This window comes from Scyliorhinus canicula, chromosome 2 (genome assembly GCF_902713615.1).
Source record: "Scyliorhinus canicula chromosome 2, sScyCan1.1, whole genome shotgun sequence".
NCBI classification, from domain to species: Eukaryota; Metazoa; Chordata; class Chondrichthyes; order Carcharhiniformes; family Scyliorhinidae; genus Scyliorhinus; species Scyliorhinus canicula.
Genome location: NC_052147.1, coordinates 99,528,955 through 99,548,123, shown reverse-complemented (window position 1 = coordinate 99,548,123; position 19,169 = coordinate 99,528,955). Strand labels below are relative to the sequence as shown.

Sequence of the window (19,169 nt, the reverse complement as noted above, 5' to 3'; positions counted from 1 at the left end):
GCAGTGGATGATGTCTACATGGACTTCAGTAAAGCCTTTGACAAGGTCCCTCATGCCAGACTGGCACAAAAGGTGAAGTCACACGGGATCAGAAGTGAGCTGGCAATATGGGTAGAGAACTCCCTCGGTCATAGAAGGCAGAGGGTAGCAGTGGAAGGGTGCTTTTCTGAATGGAGGGTTGTGACTAGTGGTGTTCCACAGGGATCAGTGCTAGGACCGTTGCTGTTTGTAGTATATAGAAATTATTTGGAGGAAAACTTGTCTGATTGGTAAGTTTGAGGACAACACAGGTTGGTGGAGTTGTGGATACTGATGAGGATTCAGCAGGATATAGATCGGTTAGAGACTTGGGCAGAGAAATGGCAGATGGAGTTTAATCCAGACAAATGAGGGAATGCATTTTGGAAGGTCTAATACAGGTGGGAATTATACAGTAAATGGCAGAACCCTGAGGAATATTGACGGGCAGAGAGATCTGGGGGTACAGGTCCACATCACAGAGTGGCAATGCAGGTTGAGAAGGTAGTCAAAAAGCCATTTGGAATGCTTGCCTTCATCGGCCGGGGCACTTGAGTATAAAAATTGGCAAGTCATGTTGCAGCTGTATAGAACCTTCGTTAGACCACACACACTTCGAATGTAATGTTCAATTCTGGTCGCAACACTACCAGAAGTGGAGGCTTTGGCCAGAGTACAGAAGAGATTTACCAGGATGTTGCCTGGTTGGTATGGTATTAGCTATGAGGCGAGGTTCGATAAACTCTGATTGTTTCCATGACATGGATGATGGAGTGTGAGGGACAACCTGATCGAATTATGAGGGGCATGGACAGAGTGGATAGTCAGAAGCTTTTTCCCAGGGTGGAAGAGTCAATTACTAGGGGACATAGGTTTAAGGTGCGAGGGGCAAAGTTTAAAGGAGATGTGCGAAGTAAGTTTTTTGCACAGAGGGTGGGGAGTGTCTGGAACATGCTGCCGGGGAGGTGATGGAAGCAGGCATAATAGCGATGTTTAAGAGGCATCTTGACAAATGCATGAATAGGATGGGAATAGAGGAATATGGATACAGGAAGTGCAGAATGTTTTAGTTTGGATGGGCAGCATGTTCGGCGCAGGCTTGGAGGGCCTGTGCTGTCCTGTTCTTTGCTGTTATCGAATGCCCCTTTTTTAAATTTAGAGTACCCAATTAATTTTTTCCAATTAAGGGGCAATTTAGCGTGTTCAATCCACCTAGCCTGCACATCTTTGGGTTGTGAGGGTGAAACCCACGCAAACACGGGGAGAATGTGCAAACTCCACACGGACAGTGACCCAGAGCCGGGATCGAACCTGGGACCTCAGCGCCGTGAGACTGCAGTGCTAACCCACTGAGCCACCGTGCTGCCATCGAATGCCCCTTTGAAAGCTATGATTGAATCTGCTTCCATCATCATCAAGTTGAAGTCCAACAGGGTTATTTGAAATCACAAGGCTGCTCCTTCATCAGGTGAAGTGGAGGCAGGTCCACAATCACAGCATATAAAGGGCAGACACAATTGCAAGATAATTACAGATTGGAATGTGAAGAATGGTTGGAATGGGAGTCGTTACAGGTAAACAAATCTTTACAGGAACAAACAGTGCGAGTGGTAATCAAATTGTCTCAAGCCAGGACAGTTAGTAGGATCGGCAGTATGGTGGGGGTTACATGTAATGTGACAAGAACCCGAGATCCTCATGCCTGTGGAACTTGGCTACCAGTTTCTGCTCGGCGATTCTGTGTTCTCGTGTGTCTTGAAAGCTGCCTTGGAGAATGTTTACCCAAAGATCAGAAGCTTAATGTCCTTGACTGCTGAAGTGTTCCCCCACTGGAAGGGAACATTCCTGCCTGCCGATTGTTGCACGGTGTCCGTTCATGCAGACATTACGATAACGGATGAATGGAAACTACGCAACAATTCCAGTCGTGGAACTCTTCAGTCAAGGACATTAAGCCTCCGATCTCCAAGACGGCTTACAAGACGCACAACGCAGAATCGGCGAGCAGAAACTGGTAGCCAAGTTCTGCATGCATGAGGACGGCCTCAACTGGGATCTTGGGTTCTTGTCACATTACATGTAACCCCCCACCATACTGCCCGTGTTTGCAGAATCCTACTAACTGTCTTGGCTTGAGAGAATTCACACCTTGATTATCACTCACTCCACTCTCACTTTTTATATTCCTGTAAAGATTGTTTACCTGTAAAGACACCCATTCCAACCATTCTTCACATTCCAATCTGTAATTATCTTGCAATTGTGTCTCTCCTTTATATGCTGTGATTGTGAATCTGCCTCTACTTCACCTGAGGAAGGAGCAGCGCTCCAAAAGCTTGTGATTTCAAATAAACCTGTTGGACTTTAACCTGGTGTTGTGAGACTTCTTACTGTACCCACCCCTTCCAGTGCCAGCATCTCGACATCATGATCATCATCTCGGGCAGTGCATTTAGATCATCATAACTTCTGTTTAAATAAAAACTACTCTCTTCCCTGGTTCTTAGATCTGCATCCTTTGGTTACCAAGCCTCTCACCAGGAGAAAGTTTCTCCTAATTTTCACTATCCTTTTTAACTACTTTTGTCATATCACTCTTGAATCTCCTATGTTCAAGGGAATACAATCAAGTTTAAGCCTTAATTTAATCCTTTAAGCCCCATCGTTCTTGTGCCATCTTCCAGCTTCAAACACCACACTTGCTAACTGTAGGATATTGATCCCTCCAATTTTAGCCAAGGACGGCCAATACTTTTTGACTTGAAATGCTAAACCTCCACGAATTGGGTGTGATCGGTGAAAAATGTATGGAAAGCAAGAGTTCAGCGTGTAAATGTTTTATTGAGCTAGCATTGGCTTTAACCCGAGTAGTATCATAGGGCCCAAGGTCCTGAAAATGTCATAGTCGGATAAAGTTAAGCTACCATGAGATTAACGCAACAGGTTTCTAAAGGAGACCCAAGAGAGTAAAATGATATTTACCTCAGGACTTGGCCAGCAATATGTTGTACTGTTAAAAATACTACATTAAAACCGTTGCCAAATAGGGAGTTAAAGGTTCACAGGCTAAACAAGCAGATTTAAAGGAAATTTTGGCATTCGGGCCCTATTGACACATTTTGTTTAGTTAGTGAGTACTCCTGACCTTACTGATGTTGAAATAATTACTGAGCCTGGCCATGTAGGAGGGCTGTATTAACATCCATATATTAACTCTCAGAATGCTGGCTGGGAGGTGTTAGTGATTCCAGACTTGAGCATGTCAGTATGGCTGAAACAATGCTGATTATTTATTGAATGAGAGGAGCTGACCAGAGCAACCAGTGGGCAGCCAGTGGTTTAGTTGCTGTTGTCTGTTTCTGGACTTTGTGATTGTGGTGCTGTGTTTTGCGTTAGCCTTATTGAAAGTTGCTGAAATTTGACTTAGTTTCCTAAGATTGCGAGTAATGTGAAACTGTCTTGTGCAGGTGCTTGTTTACAGCAAATACTAGGAGACTTGCAGACATGAGCCTGGTCCTGGGGTTTACAGTGAACCCTATGTTCCTCCTCCAGTCGAACAATTGTAGCGGATTAGTGAGCCAGACTGATTTGTTCAAACGGTAGGAGTTGGAATGTGTCCATAATGACTCAATTGGTTACGCTCTCTCAGCTGAGTCACAAGGTCATGGGTTCATTCCCCGCTTCAGAGACGAGAGCACAAAATCCAGGTTGACACCCAGTGTCTAAATGAGAGGTCTAAACTGAGACGTGCTCGGGTTGAAATAAAAAAATCCCACGGCATTCCGAGAGAAGCAGGGGCATTCTATCTGCTGTCCAGGGCCGACATTTATTTCCCCAAACTGCATCACTATTAATCATTTATTCCTGCTGTTTGCTGGACCTTACTGTTCACAAATTTTCTAGGCATCATTTTCTAGGACGATATTTGTTCTATCCTTAATTGCCCTTAAGATGGTAGTGGTGGTGAGTTGCCATATTTCCTACATACAACAGTGACTATATTTAAAAATGCTTCACTGGCTGTAGAATTCTTTGAATGACCTGAGGTTATGAAAGGTGTTGTGCAAGTCTTTCTGTCTTCACATTCGTTCTAGTAACGGGTGCTCTTGTGTAGGGCCATTTAGGATTCTGGGAATTATTGTTGTTAACCCAAGTTCACTTTGCTCTTCACATCGTTATGATGCACGGAGTTGCTTCACCATTTCTGAATCACTTCAGATGTGTCATGGTGTTTGCAAATCAAGCTGAAGGCAGCTCACTGAGGTCGGTCTCTCCTGGTCAAATAGAGTGGCTGCACCTTAAATGTGGCTTGGGAGACTAGAAGAAAAACATAACTGAAGCAAAACATAGCTGTGTGTATATAATGTATTTAAGATAATGTCCTGGACTTCTTTAATGATTTCTGTGAGAGGAAGGAGAGCAGCTAAAAGTCGTGATATGTGTTGAAGCCAATGACATGGGATCATAAACCTGGAGCTCCCTAACAACACTCTGGGAATCCTTATACCATATGGACTGCAGGAGTTCACAATCTTTTGGAGGGTAATTCATGATGGGCAACACTTGCTGGCCATGTCAGCTTGCATACAGTGAATTAATAAAACGGGAAAAAGTTTGACATCCTTCAGTTAGAGTTGGGCACGGTGGCACAGTGGTTAGCGCTGCTGCCAACAGCGCTGTGGAACTGGGTTCGATCCTGGCCCCAGGTCACTGTCTGTCACATTCTCCCTGTATATGCATGGGCCTCAACCCCACAACCCAAAAAAATGCAGGTTAGGTGGATTGGCCACGCTAAATTACACCTTAATTTGGAAAAAAATAATTGGATACTCTAAATTTGGGAAAAAAAAGAAACAAATCCTTCAAGTAGAGTTTTCGGAATTAGGAAAAACATTAACAAACATGACTTCGAGAGGTGGTAATCTCTGGATTATTCTCAGTGCAGATGTTACCAAGGACAGAAAGGGAAAAATAGCACAAGTGAACGCATGGCTGGGGAAATGATACAACACCAGGTTAAAGTCCACTAGCTTTCGGAGCACTGCTCCTTCACGTGAGGAAGGAACTGTGCTCCGAAAGGCAGTGATGTGAAACAAACCTGTTGGACTTTAACCTGGTGTTGTAAGACTTCTTACTGTGCTCACCCCAGTCCAACACTGGCATCTCCACGTCATGGGGAATTCATGCCAGAGGAAGGGCTTCAGAATCCTGGTGTATTGGGACCAATTATGGGGCATGGGAAAAGTTTGGATGTGTTCACCTGAATATCTTTATGGGAGGGTTAAATAGTGCCATTGGGGTTGGGGGGGGGGGGTTAAATAAATTTGGGGGGGACATCAAGACTCAACAGCAGTGTCAAAAGATGAGAGGCAAATAGCAACAAAATAATGAATAATGCCGAGTGAATTAGATTAGAAAGAAATCAAGCAGATCAGGTATTGGAATATATGAAATGAAAATCGCTTATTGTCACGAGTAGGCTTCAAATTAAGTTACTGTGAAAAGACCCTAGTCCCCACATTCCGGCTCCTGTTCAGGGAGGCTGGTACGGGAATTGAACCGTGCTGCTGGCCTGCCTTGGTCTGCTTTAAAAGCCAGCTCTTTAGCCCTGTGCTAAACCAGTACATGTCTGTTAATGAGAAGGATGTTAGAAATAAAGTTAATTGCACGAGTTGTGATAGAACTGCAATGGAGACCTGGTTTATATATGGGCATAAAGGGAACTAAATGTTCCTGGTTACAATGTGTGTGGTCAGGAGGGTAGGAACAATAGACAGGTGGATAATGGATGGTTGTTTTGCTTGAGAATAACAGTGCAGCTCTGCAGAGGAACAATGTGCTTGAGGAGTCAAAGACTAAATTACTTTGGTTAATGCAGTTGAGCAGCAAAGGAGCTATTACATTGCTCATGTTTACAAATAGTGAGGTGATCGATAAGATTTAGATTTATTACGTGTACCGAGAAACAGTGAAAAGTATTGTTCTGCAGACAATCCAGGAAGAACACTCTTCTGCCTGATGGAAGAGGTTGGAAGATAAAATAACCTGGGTGTGTGGTGTCCTTGATTATGCTGCCCGCTGTCCCAAGGAGCGGGAAGTGTCGACCGAGTCAGTGGATGGGAGGTGGCTTCGCGTGATGGGTTGGGCTGTGTTCACGACTTTCTGTAGTTTCTTATGGTCATCGGCCGAGCATGAGGTCATGGACCTCCCTGAATCACCAAGGAAATAGAGGTTCAAATAATTCTGGAAAAGCAGGTTTGCTGCCAATGTCAGGTACAGAATACAGTTTAAAAAGTAGCGGGCAGAAAGTGTATGCAGGGGGAAATTGAAATGTGATAAAAGATGATCACATCGATGAATCCCTCACCATCAACATCCTGGGAATTACCATTTGCCGGAAACTAAATTGGACTAGCCATATAAATACTGTGGCTACCAGAGCAGGTCAAAGGCTAGGAATCCAGGAGCGAGTAACTGACCACCTGACTGACTCAGCACCTCCCAAAAGTCTGCCCACTATCAATAAGGCACAAGTCAGGAGTGTAATGGAATGGGGCGGCGCAGTGGTTAGCACTGCTGCCCACGGCGCTGAGGTTCAATCCCGGGTCACGGTCTGGGTGGAGTTTGCACATTCTCTCCGTGTCTGCGTGGGTTTCGCCCCCACAACCCAAAGATGTGCAGTGTAGGTGAATTGGCCACTCTAAATTGCCCCTTAATTGAAAAAAAACTGATTGGGTACTCTAAATGTATTTTTTTAGAAAAAGGAGTGTAATGGTATACCCTCCCACTTGCCTGGATGAGTGCAGCTCCGACAACACTCAAGAAGCTCGACACTATCCAGGGCAAAGCATTCTGCTTGATTGCTACCCCTTCCACAAACATTCAAACCCTCCACCACTGACTAACAGTGGCAGCAGTGTGTACCATCAATAAGATGTATTGCAGTAACACACCAAGGTTCCTTCGATAACAACTTCCAAACTCACAATCACTACCATCTAGAAGAACGAGCAGCAGATACCTGGTAACCCCACCATCTGGAGGGTCCGCTCCAAGTCTTTCACCTTGGAAAAATCGGCTTTCCTTCACTGTCGCTGGGTTTAAATCCTAGAACTCCCTTCTTAACAGCACTGTGGGTGTATCTACACCTCGGGGACTGCAGTGGCTTCAGGAGGCAGCTCACCACCACCTTCTGAAGGGCAGCTAGGATGGGCAATAAATGCTGGCGTAGCCAGCGATGCCCATAATCTTGTAAATGAATAAAAAAGGGGCTAAGAGAACGGGCAAAGGAGGAGTAACAAAGCACAACCCAAAGTTTCATCTTAAACATGGTTAAAGAAATGGTAGGACAAGGGGGGGGAATCGTATGAGTGCAGAGAGGTAGACAGAGGTACTAAATAAATACATAATGTCTGATTTCAGAAAAGATGATGAAGTTGGTGACACAATTGAAGAGGAGGGAGTAGATGTTTTGAATAGGATAAAAACAGATAGAAACACGTTTGTCGGTTGCTGAGGGAAGTAAGGAGTGATGCCAGAGTACTGGAGGAATTTAAATGCCACTCTTCTGTTCTTTTAGTGGAGAAGGATAGACACGGCAATTCTACGCCACTCCACCTCAGTGATGGGGAACCTATTGGAGACCACTGTCCAGGAAAAAATATAATTTGCACTTTGAGAAAGCCAGCACAGATTTTTTAAAGGCAGATTGGGTCAGAGTAACCTGATTGAGTTTGTTAAAGTAACAGTGTTGACAAAGGAAGTGTGGGGATATTGTAACTATAGACTGCCAAAAGTCATTTAAATTATCGCTGAAGATGAACTACTCTGAGAGAAGAAATTCCTCCTCATGTCTGTCTTAAGAGGCGACCCCTTACTCTGAGATTATGCCCACATGACCTGGACTCTCCCACAAGAGGAAACATCCTCTCGGGCTTCTCAGTAGCTTGACAGGATGAATACTATGGGTCAGTAAGGTCGACTCTCGGGCAGCACGGTAGCTCAGTGGTTAGCATTGCCACTTACGGTGCCGAGGTTCCAGGTTCGATCCCGGTCCTGGGTCACTGTGTGGAGTTTGCACAAAGATGTGCAGGGTAGGTGGATTGGCCATGCAAACTCCACACGGACAGTCACCCAGGGCCGGGATTTGAACCCGGATCCTCAGCGCTGTAGGCAGCATGCTAACCACTGCGCCACCGTGCTGCCCTATTTTAAAAAAAAAAAAAATAAGGATGACTTTCATTCTTCTAAACACCCAGCTTACTCGACTTCATAAGAAAATCCCTCCAGACTCTGGATCAACCTTGTGAACCCTCTGGACTGCCTCCAATGCCAATATTTATTTCCTTCGATAAGGGACCAAAACTGTTCACAATATCCCAGGTGTGGTCTAACTAGTGCCTTGTATAGCCTTCGCAATGTTTCCTCTTGAGATATAGACCAACATTCCATTTGCTTCCCAATTACCTGCTGAACTTGCAGGCTAGCCTTGGATTTATGCACGAGGACCCCCAGGTTCCTCTGCTTAATTTCAATAATATTCAGCTCCTTTATTCTTAGTACCAAAGTGCATAACTTCACAATTTCCTACATTGTATTCCATTTACCAACTTTTTGCCTATTTGCTTAATTGTCCATATCCGTTTCTGTCAGTTAGCCAATCCTCTATCCATGCTAATATAAAACCCCAAACACCACAGGCTCTTTTCAAGTATTTTTTATGTAGTACCTGGGAAAGCACGAGGCGATGCAATTTAATATGAATAAGTGTGAAATTATGCACTTTGGGAGGGATGTGCTGTGGTTGTATAGTCTAATTGACTCGTGCATGGGCAAGGATATGGGGCGGCGCATATTCACAAATTTTTTCAGGTATAGGGCACGTTGATAAGGTGGCTGGGAAAAGTGTATGATGTATTTGGCTTAAAATAGGGACATTGTATACAAGACCAAAGAAATTATGCTCAACCATTACAAATCATTGTTAGGCTTCAGCTCAATTCTGGGCATCCCACTTGAAGCATGTTGAAGCCTTGGAGAAGGCACAGGAGGTTTACTGGGGTGAGGGACTTCCATTGTGTGGAAAGATTAGAGCAACTGGAATTGATTAGCTTAAAGAGTGAATTAATAGAAATGTTCAAAAATGAGGGGATTTGATGGAGCAAATAAAGAGCAAATTGTTTCCCCTTGCAAGTAAGTTGGTAACCAGAGGTTGTAAATTTAAAATAATTGGCAAAAGAACCAGAGAGACAAAGCAGGGTATGTTTTTTTTCAAAGGTAACACACTATCCAAAGGAGTGGTGGAAGCAGATTCCTTGGGAACTTTCAAAAGATGTACTTGAGAATTGATTTGCAGGGTCTTGATGGGAGAAGCTGAGGTGAAAAATGAAAATCGCTTATTGTCACAAGTAGGCTTCAAATGAAGTTACTGTGAAAGCTCCGAGTCACCACATTCCGGCGCCTGTTCGGGGAGGCTGGTACGGGAATTGAACCATGTTGCTGGCCTGCCTTGGTCTGCTTTAAAAGCCAGCGATTTAGCCCTGTGCTAAACTGGCAAATTGGATATGCGTCAGAATCAGCACAAGGATGACTGACTAAATGACCTGACCCTGTGCTCTCTGATATTATATTTGAAAAACATCCCAAGAAACAAGACTTTATTAAACATAAATTTGACACTGACCCACATGAGGAGATAGTGGGACAGGTGCACAAAAGCTTAGACAAAAGGTGGACTTTTAAAGAGAGTATTGAAGAAGGAGACTATTTAGAGGTTATCCCAGAGCTTTGGGCCTGGGCAGCTGAAGGTGCGATTGGAGGGGTCACGGAAATCGGGGTACACAACAAGTCACAATTGGAGAAACGTTCCCCGTGTCTCACCCCCACAACCCAAAGATGTGCAGGTTAGGTGATTGGCCAGACTAAATTGCCCCTTAATTGGGGAAAAAAATAATTGGGTACTCTAAATTTATTAAAAAAACAATTGGAGATACGCAGAGTTCTAGGAAGATTTGGGGCTGAAGGTGGCTATACAGATGGAGAGCAGCAAGACCATGAAAGCCGAGGTGTGAACATGGAGATATATATGCATCAGGTTTCGGAGTGACAAGATTCCTATCAAGTGTTCTTGAATACCAAGCAGGACTGCACCACGGGCAAGGAGATTGACTTGCAGTTTTTTGTTTCATTGCTGGAGATTGAGAGGTTTCGGAAGGTGCTGGGGAGAGAGAGGGGCGGAATCGGTGCCTAACCGTTCAAAGTCACAGCTTGCATTTACACCACGTGTTTAACAGTAAAATGTACCAAGGTGCTTAACAGGAGGCTAATCAAATGACTAATCACTGAGCCCCATATTTGGATAGGTGACTAAACACTTGGTGAAAGTAGTCGGTTTTAAAGGAGAAATTTCAGGGATTTTAAGACCAAGGGTTTGAGAGGGGCAATTGCAGAGCTTCAGGCCGACACAGCTGAAGGCAAGGTGAAGTGAAGGAAATGTATGGTGGACAAGAGGCCAGATTTGGAGATTCTGGAGTGTTGTGGGACTGGAGGCCGAGTTGAGAAGGGCAAGGCCATGGAGGGATTTGAAATCCAGGAAAATAACTTTAAATGAAGCCAGTCAATTAGGATTGCTTTGTGCCCGCTATAAACTAGACTCAGAATGTCTGAACTAATTGCACAAGGCTTAGTTCTGCTCCACCCCAGTTCAGACCGAGGAATATTTTGTTCCATCCGTCTGGACTGGATGAACCCAAGTGTCAAATGAAAGACCAATGATTAACCGAAGGTCAGTGTGGGAAATGGTCTCTGGAGGCTCGGCTTGGTGTCAGTTGGCAGACCACCAGCCAAGCTATAATCTGACCGTGGTTACTTTATTTGGTTGCTGGTATTGGATGTATGAATTAGAAAGCATTCCAATTCCTCAGATTGAATTTCCCCATCTCGTCTTGTGAAAGCAATTTATATAGCAAGGTAAGTAATAAAACTTCCAGGGCACTTCCGAAGAGCATTTTAAAGCAAAATTAGACATTGAACCAAATAAGGTGACATTGGGCAAGATGGGCCAGAAGCTTGGCAAAGAGGCGACTTTTAAACAGCTTTTTACAGAAAGCAAAGTGGAGAGGTTTGGGGAGAGAATTCCACTATTTGGTGCCTAAGCAGCTGAAGACACGGCCGTGAGTGGCAGAGCAATTAAAATTGGGGATTCTCGAGATGCCAGATTCTTTTACATTCATTGGCTGGGCCAGAATTTATTGCCCATTCTTGAGGACATCTAATTTAAGAATCAACCACGTTGCTGTGGATCTGGAGTTACCTGTAGGCCAGATGAGGTAAGGACGACAGATTTCCTTCCCTAAAGGACATTGGTGAACCCAGATGGGTTTTACAACAATCAACAATGGTTTCATGGTCATCATTAGACTTCTAATTTCCGTTTTTTATTGAATTCAAATTTCACATTGAGGTTTGTGGGGCTGGAGGACATTTCGGAGATAGGGAAGGGTTGGAGGGGTTTGGAGAGCGGCATGTGGCGCAGTGGTTAGAATTGGGACTGCGGTGCTGAGGACCCAAGTTCGAATCCCGGCCCTGGGTCACTGCCCAAGTGGAGTTTGCACATTCTCCCCGTGTCTGCATGAGTTTCACCCCCAGAACCCAAAAATGTGCAGGTTAGATGGATCGGCCATGCTAAATTGCCCCTTAATTGGAAAAAAAAATAATTGGGTACTCTAAATATAAACAAAATGGAGGGGTTTGGAAATTAGGATGAGAAATTTTAAATTGAGGTGTTGTAGATCAGTGAATATAGGGATGATAGGTGAATGGGCGATCCAAGTAGAGACATGGGCAGTAGGGTTTTGGATGACCTCCAGTTTACTGAATGCAAGGTGGGCTCGGTGGCGCAGTGGTTATAACTGCTGCCTCACTGTACCGAGGGCCCGGGTTCGATCCCGGCCCAAGGTCATTGTGTGTAGTTTGCATGTTCTCTCCATGTCTGTGTGGGTCTCGCCCCTGCAACCCAAAGATGTGCAGGGTAGGTGGATTGGATATGCTAAATTGCCCCTTAATTGGAAAAATTAAAAAATATATATATATTTTAAAAAGTTTACGGAATGTAAAATGTGAGTTGCAATTGTTGCCCAGAGTTGACAAATTCTCCCCGTGTCTGCGTGGGTTTCGCCCCCACAACCCAAAAGATGTGCAGGTTAGGTGAATTGGCCACACTAAATTGCCCCTTAATTGGAAAAAATAATTGGGTACTCTAAATTTATAAAAAAAAAAAAAAAAAGAGTTGACAAATTCATAAATGAGTGTAGCAGGGCAAAATTGGAGTCAGTAGCTAAGAAACAGAATTTAGAGTTCGGAAGCAATTTAAATGCAATCAAAGGCTCTTTTAAAGAAGCAATGGTGTAATGTTATATGTGCATCATTGTGGTGATTGAATTGAATTAAATAGCAAATAGAACACAAAAACAGGCCATATAGCCCGCTGAGTTGGCGTTGGTGTTTGGACTCCATTTGATCCTCTTCCTAATGTACCAACATAACGCTTCTCCCATATATCTTAACTAACTTCTCTTTAAATGTACAATTAAACTCAATAACTAACTGGTAATAAGTTGCACATTTCACCACTCTAGATAAACAAGTTCTGAACTCCCTACTTGATTCCTTGCTGACTAACTGATGACCTGTAATTTTGCTCTTCCGAGAAGTAACAATGCTCTCTCTCGGGCATGGCCTTGCCCTCGCCCTCCACCACTTCTTTGCCCCAGTCCATCACTGCTCTCGCAGTGCCTTGCCCTGTCCCTGCCCCCATCCTTTTTCTTTTTATGAGACTTTGGTCTTTCTTGATCAGTGTAACTTTGTATTTCTGACACCCTCTCCAAAACCTCTATATAACAGTTTAAAAACAGGGTGGCACGGTGATGCAGTGGTTAGCGCTATCACTTCACAGCGCGAAGACCTGGTTCGATCTCATCCCCGGATCACTGCCAGTGTGGAGTTTGCGCATTCTCCACAGTGGTTAACACAGTTGCTTCACAGCTCCAGGTCCCAGGTTCGATTCCCGGCTGGGTCACTGCCTGTGCGGAGTCTGCACGCTCTCCCTGTGTCTGCGTGGGTTTCCTCCAGGTGCTCCGGCTTCCTCCCACAGTCCAAAGATGGGCAGGTTAGATGGATTGGCCATGCTAAACTGCCCTTAGTGTCCAAAAAGGTAAGTGGGGGTTACTGGGTTATGGGGATAGGGTAGATACATTAGCTTGAGTAGGGTGCTCTTTATAAGGGCCAGTGCTGACCCGATGGGCCAAATGGACTCCTGCACTGTAAATTCTATGATCACCGTGTCTGCCTGGGTCTCACCCTCGCAACCCAACCCTCACAACCCAAAGATATGCAGGGTAGGTGTATTGGCCACACAAAATTACCCCTTAATTGTAAAAAAAAAGAATTGGATACTCTAAATTTATTATATAAAAAAAACATTGTAAAAAATAAATTTAGACTGTCAAATTTATTTTTTCCAATTAAGGGGCAATTTAGCGTGGCCAATTCAGCACATCTTTGGGTTGTGGGGGCGAAACCCATGCAAACACGGGGAGAATGTGCAACTCCACACAGTGACCCAGAGCCGGGATCAAACCTGGGACCTCGGAGCCGTGAGGCAGAAGTGCTATCCACTGCGCCACCGTGCTGCCCAATTTTTAAAAAACATTTTAATAAATGGTGACCAGAAGTAAACTCCTGTGATCTAATTAACATTTGATACATAGCAAACTCTTGAATTCTCTTCCTTATTGCTTTTCTTCTGGCCTTATTTACTTGAGTCATAACTTTGTGATTTTTGTCATTGCACTGCGAGATTGTCTTCACCTCTCTACCCCATTACATTCATCTCTTTCAGTTAATATGATATTGCAATATGTAATTACTCCTACTTACCTGAAATTAATTTGCCAATTTGTGCCCATTCTGCAAGATTATCCAAATCATCCTATAATTTGTTCCGATCCTCCTCTGTGTTGACTACCCTCCCTCCCCATTTGGCATTTACATTTCCACAATGCCCATTTGGCATTGTGCACAAATTTAGTAATGGTGCTTTTCAAAGTCAAAATTATTGATCTAAATTTTGTACAACGGAAGCACCAGCACTAAGCCTTGTGGAACCTCACTTTCCTCTGTTACTTATTAGCTCTACTCTCTGGTTCCTCTATTGCACCCAGCTAGCTGTATATATTGGTATCTGCATAAAATCCCTATAGTGCAGAAGGAGGCAATTCTGCCCATCGAGTCAGCACCGACCCTTCGAAAGAGCCACTCCCCCGTCCATCCTCTCTATGCCCATAACCTAACCTAACCTGGACACTAAGGGGCAATTTAGCTTGGTTAAGCCACCTAATCTGCACATCTTTGGACAGTGGGAGGAAACTGGAGCACCCAGAGGAAACCCACGCAGACATGGGAAGAATGAAAACGCCCCACATTCACCCGAGGCCAGAATTGAACCCTGGTGCTGTGAGGCAGCAGCGCTAACCACTGGGCCACTGTGCCATCCCCCATGACCTGCCCTTATTTGTTCGCATATATGTTGTACCCGATTTGTAGGCTATTAATTATCCGCTGTATTATCCTGGTCTACTGTATTACCTCTTCAAAAGAATTCAGTGAGGTGGGGCAAGCGAGATTTTTGAAATCCGTGTTGATTTTTCATAATACTTTTGGTTTCTAAGTGTTTTTCTGTAGTCTCTTTGTCATAGAGATTGAAGTATTTGTCCTACGAACAATCTTAATTGTATGAGTTATAAAGTTGTAAAGGGCATATCATGGAATTGCAAATCTTTATAATGTGTGCAAGAGCTTCACCTGCTTTTTATAACTTATCTTGAGATATGCACCATTGTGTTCCAGTTAGCAATTAGCGTCAATTAACATCTGAGCCTCGATGAAGGAGGTTATAGAATGGACCAAGTTATAATGAGAATTGGTGTAATTTTTGTTTTATAATGGCACTGTGGCTGTTTGAATGTGATCGGAATGGAACAGTACTATAACTGAGTTGTGCTTCCAAGTGTAGGGTGCAGTGGATAGTATTATAATGAAGGTTGTGTAAAATTTCTTTGGCTTGAGATTAGCATTAGGAACATGGTGACAGAAGCAGGCCATTTAGTCCCACCAATTTACTGCTGTTTTTGAGTGGAAAAGATGAAACTGGGTAGGAGAAAGTTGCTGATTAATTATTTTTCTTTTCCTTTCTAGACGGGTACAGCTCCTTGAAGCCACTCAGTGTAACCATCCCAGTCACAGGTCATCCAGTGTCGCCAGCAAACCCTGTCTCGGGCTGCCCTGTCCCTACAGCCCCTCCTACTGCTGAGCCTGTTCCTCACTTGCAGAGCCCTGGTTCGGACCCACCAGCAACCTCTCGACCTCACACCTTGTCCATGCTGAAACTGAGCAGGGAGTGCCCTCAGAGCTCCAAACCTCCTAGCAGCTCCAAGTCCAGCCTCCGCAACCCAGCCAGTTCGCCAGCCCAACAGAGTAAAGCAGGTACAGGGCATGTGGAGAGCAAGCAGCAGAGAATCAGCAGAAGACGAGCCACAAATGGTTGGCTTCCTGTAGGAGAACAGTATGAGAAACCTGTCTATGTTGTGGTAAGTAGATATTGCAGAGGGTTTCTCTGATAGAGAAACTTAGAAATTGCCATTTAAAAAGGTAACATCGTAGCAGGTTTAAAAAGTCAAATTTATCTCCTTGTATAATAACCAGTTGTATTTTGAAGAAAGACAGACTTGCGTTAAAATAGTGCCTTTGACTCAGAATGTACCAAACTCTTTCAATGAATGATATAATTTTGAAGCTTAGTCACTTGTCGTAGTGTAGGAAATGCAGCAACCAATTTGCGCACAGCAACCTCCCACAAAGAGCAATGTACCAATACCAATTAGATCAGTTGTAGGTGTTGGTGAGGGATAAATGTTGGCCAGAACCTGGGGGAATTTACCTGCTGGTCTTCAAATTCTAGGCTGAAGCTCCAGGGCAGTTCTCAGAGTACTGTCATGTCCGAGCTACCATTTCAGATGAGATGTAAAACCAAGACCCTGTCTGCTCCTTCGGGTGAATGTAAAAGTTTCTATGGCACTAATTCATAGTGGAAAAGGAGTGTCATCCCCAGTATCTATCCTGGCCAGTGTTTATCCCCCAACCAGCATCTCTTTAAAAATAAGAACAGATTAGCACCCAGGTGTTCGGGATGCTAACAAGAAATTCCTCTTTGTGCAGAGAAGTGGGAACACCTCTCCAAGAAGCTGCTGAGGCTGGAGGTCATTTGAAAATTGCACGGCAGGAATTGATGGATGTTTTTGTTGCAAAAGTGTATTGAGGTTTGCCCTTATGGGTAGATGACGTTAATCAGATCAGCTGTAACTGAATGCTGGAGCAGGCCGAGGGGCTGAAAGTCCTCCAATTGTCCCATGTACTGAAAGCTTGTTTTTGTTGCAGCACATACCACGAGTGGCAAGCTTCCATGAAAGCTCTGACCTTCTGTTGGCCTGGAGAGTTACGTAGAGTGTCACCCATTGCCAGTGATGGTCATTCATCATATAGTTGATGGGTGAACAAAACGTGGTGTGGGTTGGGGCACAGACAGGAGAGTTTTGGATGAGCTTGCATTTAAGGTTATTTCAATACTGATCTCCGACCTTACACTCTATTTGGTGATTTTTTAAAACAATGAATGAAATGAGACTTTCAGCAATGAATAGGCTGGATCGGGGTCAGACGGACTGTGTTCCAGAGGTGGAGATAGATGTTCTTTGTGTTGTTGAGGATGAGAGGTTAGAAGCTCTCCTCTGAGGGGCGGCATGGTGAGGCAGTGGTTAGCACTGCTGCCTCATGGCGCCATGGGACCCGGGTTCGATCCTGGCCTTGTATCACTGTCCATGTGGAGTTTGCACATTCTCCCCGTGTCTGCGTGGGTTTCACCCCCACAATCCAAAGATGTGCAGGGTAGTTGGATTGGTAACACTAAATTGCCCCTTAATTAGAAACTTGGGTACTTTACATTTGTTTTTAAAAAAAGCTCTGCTCTGGGTCATATAGGTTATGACCATCTGATGTAACTTAAGGGAGTGGCTCGGAAGGGGATGGAATTAATAGTTGGTAAGGGAACCATTCAGCATGATTCTGAAATTGCAGGTTGCTCATGTACAGAACTTGGCACTAAGCATGCAGCATTAAAATGTATGGCAGTTAATTTTGTTTAAAGTTGTTAAAAGTTATCAAACTGAGTTAAAATGTTGAGGGTTTGTATCTATTTGGTGAAACGTGCTCAACAAAAACCAATAGCAACCTCCCAGTCTCACCATCCTGACTTGAATCATTATTGTCCTCCCTTCATTGTTGGATCAAAACCCTGGAGCTTTCTACTTCACAAGTCATGGGAATTACAAGGTCTGTAAGGGTTGAAGAAGGCAGCCCATCACTACCTCTTGGGACACCTAAGATTGGCCAATAAATGTGGCCTTGCCCATGATGTCCATGTTCTGAGAATAGCTTTTTAAAAAAAATTTAGAGTACCAAATTCTTTATTTTCCAATTGAGGGACAATTTAGCGTGGCCAATCCACCTCCCCTGCACATCTTTTGGGTTGTGGGGGTGAAACCCACGCAGACACTGGGAGAATGTGCAGACTCCACACTGACAGTGACCCAGGGCCGGGATTCGAATCCGGGTCCTCAGCGCCGTGAGACAGCAGTGTTCACCACTGCGCCACGTGCCGCCCGAGAATAGTTTTTTTTTAATATGGTAAAGCAGGCTGTGTTTATTCGTTTGTCATGGAGGTGTGAAACCAGTAAGAATTTATAGTTTCCAGTGTGGGGAGGAAGAGAAATTGCAGTGATGGACAAATGTGAATATATCTCACCAGAGAGGCACTATCCAGTTTAATTTTGAATTGAGAGCCCTCCTGAATGTTTTCGTAATGGAGACCACTTTAGCATGTATTGCCCAAGTGGCTTATTGACTTATTTTCCTGAGGTTTCAAGATCATTTTACCAGTCTGGTTCCATTTAGTATTGCTCCTTGTTGATTTGTGATCCACGATCCATAAGGGTGCTCAAATTCATGTGGGATGAGCATTCCTGTGCCTTCAGGTTACAGCTAAAACCTAAATTAAAGCAGCCACAGTCATTATCATAATGGTTCCATATCTTTCAACCGGTTCTAAATTAATGTCTGCAAGTTCCTTTCAAAGCAGGAATTCACAGAATGGCGTAAAATGCTATTGTGTTCTGACTGGCCAAACTTGCAAGATCCTGCCTGTTGGGAGCTGACCAAGAATTTGACTCTGCACTATTCTTCCAGAATCTAAGTATTTTTGAGCAATTCTCGGGATTCAGGTGCTGCCCTCCAGTTATTGCCCATCCCTCGTTTACCTAAAGAGATGCTGGTGGGCCGCTGTCTTCAATCAATGCAGTATAGAGATGTGATACAACTGAGTGGCTTGCTAGGTCACTTCAGATAGCAGCTAAGAGTTAATCACTGTGTGGGACTGGAATCACGTATAGGTCAATCTGGATAAGGACAGCAGGTTTCCTTTGCTAAATGACAACAGTGAACCAGAGGGGTGTTTTGGTAATCCAACAATGTTATGGTCAGTGATGCTGATACCAGCCTTTTATTTTCATATTAAAAAAAAAATGAATTCAAATTATACCAAACATAAATACTGTGTTGGGAAGGTTGTGGAGAGTGAAACTGCTAAGTTTCAGGTCGAAGGCCTTTCAGATTTCCAGCATGTTTTTGTATTATTTTGGGATTTCTAGATTACTAGTTGAGTAAAACTCATACACAACCGTGTCCTCCTCTTGTCACGGTTCCCAATTATCATTGCAAAATGACTCTCTTCCACAGTGTTGCTCAATTAAATATTTTTTCAGAAGTGCAGTCACAATGGCAGTGGAGAAAATGCAGCTGCCAATTTGCTTGCAGCAAGCTCCTGTAGACAATTGTGTAATATCTGAGCAGAGGCCTGTTTTGATAGTGTTTATTGATGGCAGAATAATGCTCGCTACTGTATGAATAGTGTCATGAGGTTTTTAATGGCTGCCCCAGCAGATAGATAAGACCTTACATTCCTTATCAGAGATGCCAAGTATAAT

At 44.0% G+C, this 19,169-nt stretch overlaps 1 protein-coding gene across 5 annotated transcripts in view; it reads left to right on the top strand.

Annotated features, from left to right (window-relative positions):
* Positions 1 to 19,169, top strand: part of bahd1 (bromo adjacent homology domain containing 1) — a 98,811-nt gene that overhangs the window by 54,739 nt on the left and 24,903 nt on the right. For all 5 annotated transcript variants that reach the window (XR_005458657.1, XM_038783945.1, XM_038783966.1 and 2 more), the window contains exon 3: positions 15,271 to 15,662. Coding sequence is in view for 4 of the 5 variants with exons in the window: in XM_038783945.1 (XP_038639873.1) it covers positions 15,271 to 15,662 (392 nt within the window). In the remaining variant the exon portion in view is untranslated. The remainder of the gene's footprint in view (positions 1 to 15,270; positions 15,663 to 19,169) is intronic.